This window comes from Vitis riparia, chromosome 5 (assembly GCF_004353265.1).
Source record: "Vitis riparia cultivar Riparia Gloire de Montpellier isolate 1030 chromosome 5, EGFV_Vit.rip_1.0, whole genome shotgun sequence".
NCBI lineage: Eukaryota > Viridiplantae > Streptophyta > Magnoliopsida > Vitales > Vitaceae > Vitis > Vitis riparia.
In genome coordinates this window covers 10,938,466-10,956,054 of record NC_048435.1, presented here as the reverse complement: position 1 = coordinate 10,956,054, position 17,589 = coordinate 10,938,466, and the positions used below count along the sequence as shown (strand labels likewise).

Below are 17,589 nucleotides of genomic sequence, written 5' to 3'. Positions count from 1 at the left end.
CAAGATGAAAATTTTGTACATCAAACTGTTCTCTCCTGTGCCATCTTTTGTCTAGCTGATCCTTGAGTCCAAGTTTCACAATGTAGTGGCGTAGTGGGGCATCGCGCTCAAGTATTCAATCATTTGAAGCCTCATGTGATTTGGGTTCTGCTAAAAGAGCCTGGTTTAATCAAATTTGTCATCATTTTCAAAGCAGCTAACGAAATGTAACAATTTCGTCAGAAACAGAGCATACTCGAAGTTTCAATGTCTGATAAAATGGTGTAGAAAACAATAACATAGCATCCATCATGCACGGAAGAGTATTTTTTATTTGAGAAAAATTGAAGTCTCAAATCCTTCCAAGCACTATCAGTGACAGTTTCACCCCCATCATCAGAACCTAAGTACTGACCTCTCACTATGATTACATGGTTGCCTTACCTATGACAGGAAAAACAAAGGCTCTTTCATTCAAGACAAAACCCTAATAATGCTCATTTCAGATGTGAATTTTTTGGGTGGAAATAATGTTATGTCAGGTAGATCAGTCTACCAGCTGCGAGGCCCGTTAGTAGTCCATGCCACCCATGCCACCTCCCATTGCAGGAACTTCCTTCTCATCCTTTGGCAGTTCAACCACAACGGCTTCAGTAGTTGTCATCAACGATGACACACTGCATCAAAGGCAGCAAATATGGCTTCTTATTTAAGGAATGATGATATAACTGAATTGTAAGAGGCAAAAACTAAAGGGGGTCCTTGGCTTACCTTGCAGCATCAACCAAAGCTGTTCTAATTACTTTCAGTGGATCAATAATTCCAGCTTTGACCATATCAACATATTCACCTAAGTGAGCAATGGATAAACAAAACCATTTTGAGTGCAAAATAATAATAATAATACCACACCCACTTGGTGAAAGAAACTAAGGGCATATAAAAACGAAAATAATTCAAATGTAGCACAAACCTTTGGCCGCATCATATCCAAGATCAGGGTTATCCTGCTCCAACAGCTTGCCGACCACAACAGCCCCCTCAACTCCAGCATTAGAAGCAATTGTGAACACAGGTGTCTGCATATAAAATTAATATGGGAGGCTGTCAGGAGACTCAGGATATAAGAAGAGAGCAGTAAAACCAAATCCATTGATTAAACTGAACATAATGTTCCAGAACTTTTCAAGCTCCAGACAAGCCCTAAGAACCACTGAATGTGCATGCACACGCTGGGAGATAGATTGTTAGTCCACAATGTTACAACAAAAATTCTGGCAAGACTTAATTTGATGAGAGATCAACAAGTCCCAACAGACTAATCTCCCCCCGAATGGAGTGCTTTATCATGCTATCCCTCTTGTGTGATTCCACAAGAATTATTTACAGACTAATCCAAGCTGAGGAATGTCTTTTAAATATTAGAAAATGAATGAATACTAACTTTCAGAGCATTCTGAATAATCTGAACACCAATCTTCTGATCAAAGTTTGATGTTGGCAGCTTGTCCAACTCTTTGGAAGCATAAAGAAGTGCCACGCCACCACCTGCAAATAGAAATTTTATGAAGATTTGTCCAACTCCGGTTGAGTAGTTACCAAGGGAAAATGCAAACCAAAAAGCTTACCTGGTACGATTCCTTCTTCTACAGCTGCCTTAGTAGCATTTAGAGCATCTGTAACCCTATCTTTCTTCTCACTAACTTCAGCTTCACTAGCTCCTCCTATCTGCAAAGGGAAGCAATTTTCCACCATTTTTATATATATCTAGATAACATTCCCCATGAATACTCCTGAGTTTAGAGCCTCAACAAGCCTAGACAGTAATGTTGGGGATTTGTAAATTGATACAGACCTTCAAGACAGCAACACCACCAGAAAGCTTGGCCAACCTTTCTTGCAACTTTTCCTTGTCATAATCAGAAGTGCTCGATTCAATGGCTGACCTAATCTGCCATCCCAATGTAACCAAATGAATCCAATTACAACATGAAAAAAATATATAAAATTTGGCATTTGCTTCGCAATGAAGGAAAAACCAATCAACAGATCAATCATCCAGAGAAGAAAAGAAAGAAAAAGAATAAAGAATCAGGAGATTCTAAATAACATGTGAGAAGAAAGTAATATGGACCTGCTCACACCGTTCCTCAATGGCCTTCTTGTCACCAGCCCCATCAAGGATAACAGTATCGTCCTTAGATATTGTAACCTAAAACATGAACCTAGTTAGTTATGCTGCAAAAGACCTGTATAATACAAAGGGTGCAGTTCATTCTATAACCTAGAGTTAAAACATATATTCATTCGGAAAATCAACAATTAAATAGAAATTAAGACACATCAATATGAATATTACTCCAGTGGAACAAATCATAGTCCAAAACCAAAATACATATCTTAAATGGTAGCAAAGTTTACCTTTTTGCAAGTGCCAAGCATATCCAGTTCTGCCTTCTCAAGGTTCAAACCAAGCTCTTCCGTTATAAGCTACAACACAGAAGTCAGATACAAAATTCAGAGATCAGCTGACAAATTATCAATGGACAAACAACATAAATAGGATGGTGAACCTACCTCCCCTCCTGTGAGAGTTGCCAGATCCTGCAGGGCGGCCTTCCTGTTCTCTCCAAACCCAGGTGCTTTGATGGCACAGACCTTTAGAGATAATGCACAATCCATATAAGATCCAAATTATATATAAATCCTTTAATTAAAAGAGAAATAATTTAACATAAAAATACATTATCTGTATCTAAAGAAACAACACCTACCTTGATTCCAGCACGAAGCTTATTTAGAATAAGAGTGGCCAGTGCTTCGCTTTCCACATCTTCAGCAACAATCAGTAAAGGCCTCTGAGTCTGAATAAGGCAAGAACAATGTAGTCAACTAAACTTGATGCATGTAAAGATCTAATTGAATCCGATTGACCAAAGACCCACTTACCTTTAATGCCATCTCTAGCACTTTCACAACAGCATGTATATTCGAGATTTTCTTCTCATGGATTAGAACAAGAGGATTTTCTAGTTCCTGTAGTATATAGATATGGACACTCAGTTTTAAGTGAACAAGTTGATGTTACTTAAACCAGCTAGTGACTGAAACATAAGCTTCTTTCAAATTACTTCAATTATGAAGTAACAGCATCCAGACATATGTCAATTAAACGAGTCACAAGGAAAAAAAACTTACACATTTTTGGGTTTTCTGGTTTGTTATAAAATAAGGGGATATGTAACCTCTATCCAGCTTCATCCCCTCAACAACTTCCAATTCATTATACAATGTCTTCCCATCCTGCAACAATTCCCCATGGAAAGAGTTAGACATATAGTGCAATTTAAAAAATTCAGCAAAATATAAGAATAAATATTAAAATAAAAAAATAAAAGAAAATTCAGCTAACAAAAGAAGCAAAATGCCCAATAGGGAAAGAGAAACAGATATATACAATTTAGCATTATAAAATGAAAAAGCCTAATCCTAGAGCGTTGCTAAAAAAAACCAAATGAGGATCCAATATAAATAAGAAAACTAGGCAAAGGCAGCAGGCTGCCTGGTTGAGGATTGCAGCTTCTTTGTTTAAGATATTGTCATGCATCAAAATTCCATCCCATTAAGCAATCTTTTCATAATATAGTTCTTTTATAGGTAATTCATAAGAAATTTGTATTAAAGACAGAAGAACTTTCATGGTCCCTAAAGATGATTAAGGAGGAGAGCATTAAGTTCTTTTGAGTAACTTTAGCATCAAGTTCCTCTTATTTTTTGATAGACTTCACATTCCTTTTCATGCTGAGGAATATTGTGTGTTCCAATCTGCAACTCAACTGTTCTATTTACCTTCATATCATTTGCAAGAATATCAGGATATGAGAAGACTGAATCAGGACTCATAGCAGGGCCACGCACCATGAAGAACTCATATACTTCAAATCTAAAAGAGTATGCAACATCACAAGAACGACGAGTGACTTACTGAAATTGTGATTACTCCCTCTTTGCCAACTTTCTCCATAGCCTTTGCGATCAATTCACCAATTTCTCTCTCACCATTTGCTGATATTGTCCCAACCTATAGAAGTTAATTTCTATCAATTACATGATAATTTAAAAACTAATACCTTTTCCATTAATAGTCCTGGGCACTAGAGGGCTATCAACTGCAAGCATCTACCAAAATAACTTAAGCCTAGTAAACAAACCTGTGCTATTTCTTCAGATGTGCTGATCATCTTAGCTCTGCTTTTCAAGTTTGTCACTACAGCATCTACTGCCATTGAGATACCCCTTCTTAGGTCCATTGCATTCATTCCAGCAGCAACCGACTTGCACCCTTCAGTAAATATTGCTCGGGTAAGGACTGTGGCACAGGTGGTACCTGAAATCATAAAAAATAAGGGATCAGATCTATGTGTAACAGAAACAAAATAAACCACAGAGACAACGTAGACAAGTATGCATTGTCATAAAACCATTCTCTCTTTGAACCCACGCTCTAGCGTGCAAATGATGGAATAGCTGTTTTAACCATTAAATCGTTTGCAGAAGATGCATCAATTATCAAAATAGAATCTTCAAACCATTTTAATAGAACCACTAAAGTTGCAACAGATGAAAACTTACCATCTCCTGCTACATCATTAGTGGCATTTGCAACCTGTTTCACAAGGCTTGCACCAACATTCTTGATTCGATCCTTGAACTCAATGCTTTTTGCAACAGTTACACCATCTTTTGTCACTTTTGGGGCACCAAAACTTTGCTCTAGTACCACGTTACGCCCCTGGAAACAACAAAACGCTGATTAACCTTTTTTAAGTATAAACCACATCAATTAACCCAACCCTCAATAGAGAATTGAAATAAGATGCACCAAGAATCAATCAGAATTGCATTCACTCAACTGCCACTAGTTAACATTCAAGGGATGACACAAAAAATAACTAATTGGAAGAACTAGAAACACAACTATCGACAGCGTATATAACTCAATCAAAAACAGAAAAAGACAGGGAACACAAATACCTTCAGCATTCAATTAGGAAATGCAGCACATTTCATGCATATGCTACAATTTAAACAATTTTTCACATTTATGTGCCTCATCAATATGAGGACAAAGATCTGAATCCCAAATTTGATGAATCTCATCTACTAAAGCAATTTTTTATTTGCCGAGGTATAACCTTCCAATTTGAACTATTCACACAACAGCCTAAAAAGTTCCTACAATCCAGAGTATCTTCCTCTGAGTTTCATTCCATTTTTTGACCAAGCAACAAAACTAGCTAAACCCCACCATTTCATTTCCATATCTGCTTATCATCCATATCAGGCCGATATTCAACATAAATAATCTACAAGGGAGCATTGTGAAGAATCCCCATCAAATCAAAAATAAAAATAAACAGAACTCAAACCCTCAAAATAAAACTATATACAGTTCAAAGCACAACATAAAAGTCACTTGATATCAAACTCACAATACACATTTTTTGTTCAAAAGCCCCTTTTTTTACTACATCAGCGATAGCATCCGCAATGGGTTGAAGGAACTGCATCGCATAGTTAGAAAAGAAGTTTACCTTGGGGCCCATGGTGACTCTAACAGCATCTGCGAGCTCTTCCACGCCCTTAAGCATCAAGGCTCGAGCCTCAACCCCGAATCTGATGTCTTTAGCAGCATAGTTTCTGCTCCAGTTCAGCCTACTACCAATCTAAACCACACCAAACAAAACACAAGTATTAATAAAGAGAGAATCAGAGACAGAGATGCTTACGCAAATTGGTATTGCGGATCTCACCTGATGGGTGCTGTTCCTAGCGATCCTGCAAGAACAACATGGAAGATGAGATCAACGAAAACAGAATCTAGTGAAAGGGGCAGAACCCAATTGTTAGAATGCCACAAAATGTACGGGAATGGAGCATACCGAGCCTTGGAAGCGAGACTGGTGGCGAAACGGTACATGGCTGGGGAGTTGCAGAAGCTGTAACTTCACGAAATGAAGGGTTTTAGAGAGAGAAAAATGAGGGTTTCAGAGAGAGAGAGAGAGAGGAGAACTCGGTTGCGACGTGGGGAGAGGGAAGCAACACCTTTTAGAGAGAACGGAAGAGTCTAGAAGGAGCAGGAGTCTTTAGGGTTTAGGGTTTTACACAATTCAGGCTCTACGGGTTTAAAGTTTGGCTTGTTTGGTCACGTAAATTTTTGTGTGAAAGGTCAAAAATCAATTTGAGAAAAATCTTATTTCCATTTTTATTTGGGATTTTATTTTATTGTATTATTTTCTTTAAAAAAAAAATACTTATTTGATTTATTAGAGGTACAATACGATAAAATTTCATTTTTCCTTATTTTTGTACAATTTCTTATTCTAATGATTAATTAATTAAATTTACAATTAATTGGTTAAAAATGATAAAATAATCCACATATTCATAAATTTAACCTCTATCATGTTTTTATTTCAAAAATAACTTATTTTTGACATAAATATTTATAATTATTTCAAGTATTTACATATGATTTTTAAAAAATAGTATTTTTATAAGAAAAAAATGAGGACATTTTTATCAAAACACAAAAAAAAAAAAAAAAAAATGGATGAAGGATTAGATTTTTAAAATTAGGTTTTTAATGATCATTTTAATCAAATAACTCTTAAATTTAAGGCTAATTTAGATTGATAGAGTGGAGGAAATTGGGGAGTAACTTTTTTTGAGTTTTGAGTTTTTCATTTTTAAAAAAATTGGCGTTTTTATAATTATTTTTTTCTAATTTATCTTTTTAAATTTATTTTGTCTTTTTATTTTATATTATTATTTTATTTTTAATTATTTTTCATATTTATCTCATTAACCCTATTTTAAAAATTTATTATCACTTTGCTTTTAATTTTTTATATTTATCATTTTAATTTTAAATGTTTTTATTTTAAAATATTGAAAATATAAATTCATTCAAAAATTAAAAATTTATTATCACTTCACTTTTAAATTTTTTTATATTTATTCTTTTAATTTTATTTAATTTTAAATGTTTTTATTTTAAAATATTATAAATATAAATTTATTCAAAAATTAAAAAATTATCATCACTTCATTTTTAAATTTTTTATATTTATCCTTTTAATTTTATTTTATTTAAATGTTTTTATTTTAAATTAATAAAATTAATGAAGTTCTAATATTTTATAAATTAAAATTAATTTGATAAGATAAATTATTAATATATTATATTAATAATTTTAATTATTTAAATAAATTAATATGAATAACAAAAAATTGTCACCACAAATTTGTAACAAAATTTTAGAGATTAAATATCAAATAAATCATTTTAATATTTTATTTAAAATGTAATTAAACATGTTTGTAGTTTTTAATTTTTAAAATAAATGAATATAAATATATTAAATGAATTTAAGATCATTTTTCCAAAAAAAAAATTGATAAATATTATCCTTAATCATACTTATGTCAATTACGAATACAAAATAACTTTAACATTTGTATTCTTGATTATTTTATCATTTTTTGAAAATTTTCCAAGTATTTTCATAAATTTTGAATAATTTCCATTTTTCATATCCATCGATATTTTACCTATATTTCTTATGTATCCATAAAATTCAAAAACTTATATATCTACATTTACCATATTTCATTCTTGGTTATTTCTTGGTTTTTAGTTACTAGTCCTAATACAGTATAAACCCATCCTAGAAGTGGAATTCTATTGAGTTTCATATATGATGTAACTCTCCTATGCCACCTCATGGTTAGAAAAGACATACTTAGTAATAACAAACTTGTGGACAACGCATTTTAGCTCGATGCGTTCCCACTCGATGACAAAACTCGTTTTTTATTATTTGAAAATGATTTATTGATTAAGAAAATGACATTGAAGTCGCCACTTATTTTTGTTATATTTTTAAAGGATAAACAAAATAAGAAAAAAAAAACCTTTAAGTGTGACTCCTTATTTGGAAAAGCAGGTCTATGAAAAATCGAGTCGGATCCAGGGGTCAAATTACTTATGGGAAGATACGGTAAAGAGACCGAAAGCACCCCTTTAAGCCCCTAAAAATGGGTATTTACTAAACAAGGTGAAGCAAATGTGACAATTGATACGAAAATCAATGGATATCAAAATGAAACATTCCAATAATAAGGCGAATCATGCATAAGAATAAAATGAAATGAGGGTGAGATCGTACCTTAGCAGCAATTAATAGTGCGCTATCATGAAAATGGGATTAACTCAAGTATCAAATCATCACATGCATATCAAAGAGCAAGACAAAGATTAAACAATACTCATCAAGCATAACAATTAACAATTAGAAGAGAAAACCCATATGTGTGGGGGCCCCACCAAAGCCCAATCTATCTTGCACAAATTCGTCTCACAAATTCCATTATTATAAAATTATGAAAATTGCATTCATGCTCCTGTAAAATTCGAGAGAAAACTGGATTTTTGAAATTTATTTGAAAATTGGAGCTTCGAAAATTATTTGAAAATGGAGTTTTTAAAATAATAATAATAATAATAATAGTAGTAATAATAATAATAATGATAAATAAATAAATGTGAAAATTGGAATTTCGGAAATTGGAAAATTGGAATTGCGGAAGTTGAGAATTAAATTTGGAAATCGGAATTTTGAATATTACAAAATAAATAAATAAATAAAATAATAATAATAGTAGTAATAATAATAATAATGATAAATAAATAAATGTGAAAATTGGAATTTCGGAAATTGGAAAATTGGAATTGCGGAAGTTGAGAATTAAATTTGGAAATCGGAATTTTGAAGAATTATTTAAAGATTACAAAATAAATAAATAAATAAAATAATAATAATAACGAAAATAATAATGATTGAATAAATAAATGTGAAAATTGAAATTTTGGAAATTGGAAATTAAATTCGAAAATTGGAAAATAGGAATTTCGGAAATTGAAAATTGAATTCAGAAATTGGAAAATTAGAAGTGCGGAAATTGGGAATGGAAATCGGAATTTTGAAGAATTATTTAAAGATTAAAAATAAATAAATAAATAAATAAATAATAACGAAAATAATAATGATTGAATAAATAAATGTGAAAGTTGAAATTTTGGAAATTGGAAAATTGGAATTTCGGAAATTGGGAATTAAACTTGGAAATCGGAATTTTGAAAAATTATTTAAAGATTAAAAATAAATAAAATAATAATAATAATGAAAATAATAATAATTGAATAAATAAATGTAAAAATTGAAATTTTAGAAATTGGAAATTAAATAGGAAAATTGGAAAATTGGAGAATTATTTGAAGAAAGAATTTGAAAAATAAATGAATAAGTGAATAAATAAATGAATGGAATAATAATAATAACGGAAATAATAATGATTGGATAAATAATTGCGAAAATTGGAATTTTGAAAATTGGAAATTGAATTTAGAAATTGGAAATTTGAAGAATTATTTAGAGATGTAATTTTAAATAAATGAATAAGTGAATAAATAAATGAATGGGATAATAATAATGATTAGATAAATAATTGCGAAAATTGGAATTTTGGAAATTGGAAATTGAATTTAGAAATCGGAATTTGAAGAATTATTTAGAGATGGAATTTTAAATAATTGAATAAATAAATAAATAAGTAAATAAAATAATAATAATGACGGAAATAATAAAGATTAAATAAATGAATGTAAAAATTGGAATGTTGAAAATTAGAAGTTAAATTAGGAAATCAGAATTTTTTTAAAATGATTTAAAGATGGAATTTTTTTTTAAATAAAAGAAAATTAAATTTGAAAATAATTAAATTTTAGGAAGTCAAAGTTTTGAAAACTAAATATTTTTTTTTTAAAAAAAAAATGGGAGTTTTTGAAAAATTAAATTAAAATTGGAGCTTTGAGAAATTAAATTAAAATTGGAGCCTTGAAAAATTATCTTGAAATTAAAATTTTGAAAATGAAATCTTTGACATCAAAAGTTGGAGAAAACTAAGGAAGTAATAACAATAATAATAATAATAATAATAATAATAAAGGAAATGGCCACCAAACGTGTATTGCAAGTCCATAAGGAATAAACAAATGAAAAGAAAAACACCACAAACCCATTTTTCTACATATTGCAATGATGTCATACTTACACCACAAGCCCATTTTCCAATGCACATCTCTGCCATACCCACACCACAAGCATGAACCCTCACACTAAGATAATTCCATAGGGCTCACGTAACCTTTTCAACTTGCTGGGCATCACCAACATTAGCTTCAGAATTTCTTTCTAAGAGTATTGCCACAAGCTTGGTTTGCTACAAAACTGAGAATGGCCCATCCTTGTTAGCATTGAAATGATAATCATCACCAGCTGTTCCATGTGGTTTTTCATCATATCCCCTCTTTAATCCTTCCGAAGGAATGTTAGGCTGCTGATTGTGCATCGTTCATGGACCCATCTGATTTTGAGACCTAGGATCATACTTTTGCTGCATACTAACTGAGGGACCATTGAACGACTGAGCATGACTCGTCTGATCATCGGATTAGGGCGCCTAAAAGGACTTGACTCCAGCTGGCATGCTCTAAGCAAACGAGGTGCTAATCAGTTGGTTTTGTGATGGAGTGAATCCAACTTGGCTTCCTCTTGATTCTCAATTTCTTTCATCCACAACCCAACATGTAGCCTCTGTTTTTTCAACCAGTTTCTTCATATTCTCCAAATTAAAAAAAAGTGAATCACATTTCTCCTTTTTACTTTAGCTGACCCATACTATTTTCATTCCAATTCTCAGTCATGCCCTCAACAAATGCTCTAGTCTCAACATCAATATCATACAGAGGAACAATAACAAACTCTGAAGAAAAGAAGTTGACATTAGTCTCCCAAGGACCCTAATGAGATATAGAAACGAGAGGCCTTTATTCCAAATACCAAGCAACGCCAGACTGTCACATATTGCTTCCATAAAGCTCCACTTCTTAACTTCTCCTACAGTTGCATCTATGAGACCGACCTAAGCTTTCCCAAAAGCACCCCGACTGAGATGACCAGTCCGAAAGTGGCACTTAACATTCCAAAAATAGTAAACAGAAAAGATGAGGAAAAAAAAAGAGCATGTATGAAAAAAAGAAAGTTGTTAAGTCTCACCCCATTCCATAAATGTCAATGGGAGAGGTATAGGTGGAATCATGAGGAAACATGGGCATGATCTCCAAAAGTCAAAAGTAGTGATGGATATATACTCAAAACATTCCAAAATAGAGAAATGCACAAGCAGTCTTCAAGCGTAAAAAAGAACCCACAAACGACAAGACACAGGAGAGCACAGTTCAAAACGGGAAAAGCAAAACAGGTCGAAATCATACCTGGACTAAGAAAATAAGGATGAATGGATTTTCTGATTCCCTTCAGCTTGCTCTCCTCTCTCTCTCGTTCTCTAGCTTGCTACCTCAGAAAAAGAACACCCTTTCCATTGCCAAAACTTGCCTCCTAAGCTAAACTCTCCTCCCAAAATATCTTCTGAAACCAAACTCCCTCTCTTCCAGCTTGCCCCCCCTCACAAAATATTTCTTCTCTGTTTTTGTCTTCCTCTGCAAAGTTTTCAAAGGTGTATCTCAAGCTTGCCTTGAAGCGCGCCTTAGGGCGAGGCGGGGCAAAAATGCCTTGACGCGTAAATAATAAAACGCAACTCTTGAAAGGCGTACACCTTTTCTAGTAAGGTGTACGCCTTTTCCAGTGAGGCGTGTCTGAGGGGCGCTTTGATCGTGCATTTTACGCTTCGAGAAGAAGGCGCACGCTTTGTAGAAGCTGATGTGGCCATGAAGAAATTAAAAAAAAAAAAAAAAAAAAAACCCCTAACTAATCCCTAAAGCAAAACCCAAGTCCCGATTGAAGGCAAATAGAAATTGGGAGAGAAACTCCAAAAGGAAACCCTACCTGAAGTGGCGACAGAGTGCTCAACCTCAGGCGGCGACCAATCGCAGAACATTTTCTTCGGTGGCGACCAATCGCAGAGCATCTTCTTTGGCGGCGATCTCTCTCGTTCATCTCCATGTATGTCGCAAACTCACGATCTCCCTTTTTTCGTCTCCGATGCTTCCCTCTCTCGGCTTCATCTCTTCATCTTTTCTCCATTTTCCATGGTTTTCTCCATATTTCATGGCAGTCGACAAACTCGAGACAGAGGTTGGTCTCTCTCTTCATCAATTTTTTTTTTATATTTTTAATCAAATGCCTCTTCATCCAATATATATGCATATAACTATATATATATATATATATATATATAGTTATATCATTTGACCAAGCTCTCACATGCTAGTCTCTCTTTTGGCAGTCGGCTGGTCTCCTTCTTCATCAATTTTTTTTATTTTTAATCAAATGCCTCTTCATCCAATATATATGCATATAACTATATATATTTAAATCATTTGACCAAGCTTTCGGCCAATAATTTTGACCATGCTCTCAGTCTCAGCCAGTAAGCCGTTTCTCCCTTCATCCATTTTTATTTTCTAAATATTCCAGTAAATTGGCTGCTTAAAATTATTTTTTTTATTTCTGGTTTAATTTTATTTTTCACCCAAATTTTCTTTATTTCATTATTAAATTCCAATTAAAATTTATGTGTATAATTTTTAAATTCCTCTAAAAAAAATATTGGTTTTTTAAAATTAAAACCAATTAAATTTTGTATTTCATTTTTAATTCCTTTCAATTATGTCTTGTTATTATTTATTAGTTAATTATATTATTATATAGAAATTTGAACATTATTATTGGTTTTTTTTTTTTTTAGAATGAGTTTCTCCGATTCGAAAAATTCAAGAAAAGATTTTGTGCGGAAGTATGTTATTGAAGTTGCCGGGGAGCAATATTTAAGATGTAAATTTTGCAATCAAAGATGCACGGGAGGGGTGAATAGACTCAAGCATCACTTAGCCGAAACTCATCATGGTATGAAACCATGCAACAAAGTTAGTGAAGATGCTAGATTGGAATGCAAAGAGGCATTGACCAATTTTAAGGATCAAAAAATGAAAAGAAATGAATTGCTCCAAGAAATTAGTATGAGTCCAACTTCAATGCATGAGAGTGCCTTGTCTAAAATAATAGGGACATTAGGGAGTGGGAGTGGGAGTGGGAGTGGAAGTGTAAGTGGGAGTGGTGAACCTATTCCTAGGGGACCCATGGATAAATTTACCACTTCACAACCTAGACAAACTACTTTGAATTCAAAGTGGAAGCAAAAAGAAAGGAAGGAGGTGTGTAGAAAAATTGGTAGGTTTATGTATTCCAAAGGTCTCCCATTCAACATTGTGAATGATCCTTATTGGTTTCCTATGATAGATGTTGTTGCAAATTTTAGGTTCGGGTTTAAGCCTCCATCTATGCATGAATTGAGGACATGGATTCTTAAAGAATAGGTGAATGGCCTAAGTATCATTATAGAAGATCACAAAAAAGCTTGGAAACAATACGGATGTTCAATTATGTCAGATGGTTGGACAGATGGAAAGATTAGGTGTCATATCAATTTTTTGGTGAATAGTCCTACTGGCATTTGGTTTATGAAATCAATTGATGCTTCTGATACAATAAAAAATGGGGAATTGATGTTCAAATATCTTGATGAGGTGGTTGAAGAAATTGGAAAGGAGAATGTTGTGCAAGTCATCACTAATAATGCCTCTAATTATGTGAATGCTGGAATGAGGCTTATGGAAAAAAGGAGAAAATTGTGTGGACTCCTTGTGCTGCTCATTGTATTGATTTGATGTTGGAGGATATTGGAAAGCTAAATGTTCATGCTACTACACTATCTCGAGCAAGGCAAGTAGTGAAGTTCATATATGGGCATACTTAGGTTCTTAGCTTAATGAGAACATTTACAAAAAATCATGAACTTCTTCGTCCAACAATTACACGATTTGCTACTGCATTTCTTACTCTCCAAAGTCTTTATAAGCAAAAGCAAGCTCTTATAGCAATGTTCTCCTTAGAAAAATGGTGTTCAAGCACATGGGTTAAAAAGGTAGAAGGTGTGAAAACTTAAAGTACAGTGTTGTTTGATCCAAATTTTTGGCCTCATGTTGCTTTTTGCATAAAGACCACTGTTCCATTAGTTAGTGTCTTGAGAGAGGTTGATTTAGAGGAAAGACCAGCCATGGGTTATATTTATGAGTTGATGGATTTAGCTAAGGAGAAGATTACATTTAATTGTCGGGGTGTGGAGAGAAAATATTGCCCAATTTGGAGAAAAATTGATGTAAGATGGACTTCGCAACTTCATCGACCTTTACATGCAGCGAGTTATTATCTTAATCCTCAATTGCGGTATGAAGATAAGTTCTCTATTGCTGATGAGGTGAGGAAGAGATTATTTGAATGCATGGATAAGATGTTAGATTATCAAGAACGTTTAAAAGCTGACATTCAGTTGGACTCATATGACCAAGCAATGGGTGAATTTGGGAGTCGTATTGCAATTGATTCTCGAACATTAAGAAGTCTTACAAGTTGGTGGATGCGTTTTGGGGGTTCAACACCGGAGTTGCAAAAGTTTGCTATTCGAGTCCTTAGCCTTACTTGTAGTGCTTCGGGATGTGAAAGAAATTGGAGCACATTTGAGTTGGTAATACTTCTATTCTTGTAAATTTTTATACATATATTTCTATTTCAATGTTAGAGAACCTTATTTCATTTTAACACATAAATTTGTTTCTTTTATTATTTGTAGATCCATACAAAAAAAAAAAAAAAAAGACTTGAACATCAAAGGTTGAATGCTCTAGTGTATGTAAGATACAATACTAGATTGAGAGAGCGAAGTCTACAAAGGAAACAAAATGTTGATCCGATTTTGGTAGAGGAGATTGATTCGGATGATGAATGGATTGCGGAGAAAGAAGATCCCTTCCTCCCCCTTGATCTTTGTTGGCTTCAAGATAATGAGTTATTCAATGTTGATACCATTAGAGTTGTGTCATCCAACTCCCAAGAGATTGAAGCATCATCGGATCACATGGTTTCTTCGCATTCCTATAAAAGGAAACATAATGAAGTACCAAGTAAGCACTCAAAAATTGAAGTCATAAATTTGATTAAATTTAATAAAAAAAACTTATAATATTTACACTTAATTAATTCTTTATGCTAGGTACAAGTGGAGGCAAAGGCAAAGAGAAGGAATTGAATTTGACACCAATTGATGAAGATGAAGATTTACATTAAATGGGGATACATGATAGTGGACATTTTCCTACTATTGATATATTGGATAAGGATGATGATGACCTTAGAGATGAGGATTTAAGTTAAAACAATTGACTCTAGTTGTTATTTCGTGACTTAGTTATGGATTTTTTTGTAAAAGTTTAGAACTATTATTATGGTTGACTATATTTTCTATTTCATGACTTAGTTATGACTTTTTGTTAAAGTTTGAAACTATTAGTATAGTTGAATCTAAAATCTATTTTATGACTTTGTTATGGTTTTTTTGTGAAAGTAGGGTACTAGTATGTTTTTTTTTTATGATTCTAATGAATTGTTTTCATGTTTTTATTTATGCTATTTTTTTATATATTTAAAAATATTAATTAATTATATAATGTGAGGCTCAAAAAGCTTACACTTCAACGCCTCGAGGCTTACGCCTCGCCTCACGAACACAAAAACGCATCATCTTACACTTTTGCCTTTAAAACTTTGTTCCTCCGCAAGCCACTACCCGCTCTACTGTGCATCATCCAGCAAGTATGTCATCTTCAACCACCACTATGGGCGAGCTGCTGACGTCCGCCACACATCCATGCATGGAGCCTCCCGAGAAATGTCCCCCACTCCCACTGAAATGCTCCCCGACTCCTTAATGAAAACAAATAAAAAAAAAAACTAAAAACAATTGGTTTATAAAAAAGTGGGGTCTACAAAACTATTTAAAATTAGAGACGAGAGATTTCAAGAGAAATAAATAATTCAATTATTAGACCAAATAATATTACTATGGTTTGGGATAAAGTAATAATGTTAATTTGTACATTGCAATGGAATTGTATTGGATCAAGAGGATACCCCAAGCACATTCTTGATCTAGGAACTAGCTAGAGAAAGATAAATAAGTAGCCTACAATTTTATCCCTTGACTTTAAATTCTATGCTCGATTTCCCTAAACCACAATTTTGATAAATTCAATTTAAGTAATTTATCCCCTTTGATGTTTATAAATATTCAATATCAATTCAAATTTATAAACAATCAATCACATGAACACACTGGATATAAGATAGAAAATCACTTATTAAGTTACCTTCAACCTTTATCGATATGCAAAATTACAAGTCTATAGATCTTTAAACCAATCCATTAAATATGAAAGAAAAATATATAATTTTATCTCGTTTGGAAGTTATTATCTTACGAGATTTATACCTATCAACATTTATACATCTTCTTCATATCCACGATGGAACACACCCTGCTCCTTAGTGGACCACCTTCAAATTGTATTGAAACTTGATGGCCCAAATCCTCCAACTATGTTTTTGCTTCTTGAAAAGACTTTTAAGATTTCTTGGTCCAATCTTGATTTTGAAAGTTTAGGAACAAAGCTAGAATAATAATAGTAACATTATATCTGAATTTTCAATGTTTTATTTTTTTGTATATCAATACCAAAACCCTAAGACTATGTTTTTATATCAAAGTTTGAGGAGAATGTGAGGGAAAGAAAATAGAAAGGAAAAGTGAAAGAAAAGAAAAAAGAAAAAATAAATTTGAAGTTAATAAATTATTTTTATATACTACTTTAAACTCATTATATTTATTTTACTATTCTATATAAAGATTAAATAAGTTAAAAATATAAATTTTTTTTTATACTAATTTTCTGTTGTATTTGACTTTTTTTTTTTTTTTTTTTTCATATTTTTCATAGTAAAATTAAACATGTGAACATAATTTTCTTAGTATCTTTTTATTTTCCTTAATACTTTTTGGGAACTAAACACAACCTAGGTTTCTAGTCATCTCACACTAAGGAATATTTTTTAGAAAAATAGGAATATTTTAATAATTTGTTTTTTAAAATTTGAGTATAAAAATGCCGGGCGAATATCTCTTGATAGTCCACCCCATACGTTTGAGTGAATCCTTTTGCAACTAGCCTTGTCTTGTACCGTACGATCCATCTAAATTGTATTTTACCGTGAACACCCACTTGCAACCTACTAGAATTTTTCTTTTTAGGTGTTTTCACCAAATCCCATGTTTCATTTTTTTCAAGAGCATGTATTTTGTCCACAACTGCCTTTTTCCATTTTGGTTCCTTCAAAGCTTCTTGTATTGTTCTTGGAATATCAACACCTACTAGATTAGTTGTTAGAGCTTGAAGAGAAGGTGATAAATGATCATATGAGACAAAATATGACATTGGGTGTTGAGTGCAGGTTCTCACACCTTTCCTCAATGCTATAGGTACATCAAGCTCATCAATATTAAGGTTTATAGGGGATAAATGTATACCTAAATTCAATTTAGACAAGTGACCATGCTGAAGGTTCATCGAATTCTCTA

At 32.6% G+C, this 17,589-nt stretch overlaps 1 protein-coding gene across 1 annotated transcript; it reads right to left on the bottom strand.

The window, feature by feature from the left end:
* Positions 1-232: 232 nt before the first annotated feature.
* LOC117914853 (chaperonin CPN60-2, mitochondrial) lies at positions 233-6,113 on the bottom strand. Its single transcript, XM_034830359.1, has 18 exons — positions 5,922-6,113; positions 5,793-5,817; positions 5,574-5,705; positions 4,612-4,771; positions 4,191-4,366; positions 3,965-4,060; positions 3,178-3,282; positions 2,929-3,015; positions 2,754-2,843; positions 2,557-2,637; positions 2,401-2,469; positions 2,114-2,191; positions 1,835-1,930; positions 1,608-1,707; positions 1,424-1,527; positions 953-1,058; positions 751-829; positions 233-656 (listed from the first exon to the last, which is right to left on the bottom strand). Exons 1-18 carry the CDS (start codon positions 5,957-5,959, stop codon positions 551-553), a joined length of 1,728 nt encoding a protein of 575 aa, XP_034686250.1. The 5' UTR covers positions 5,960-6,113; the 3' UTR covers positions 233-550.
* Between the last annotated feature and the right edge of the window lie 11,476 nt (positions 6,114-17,589).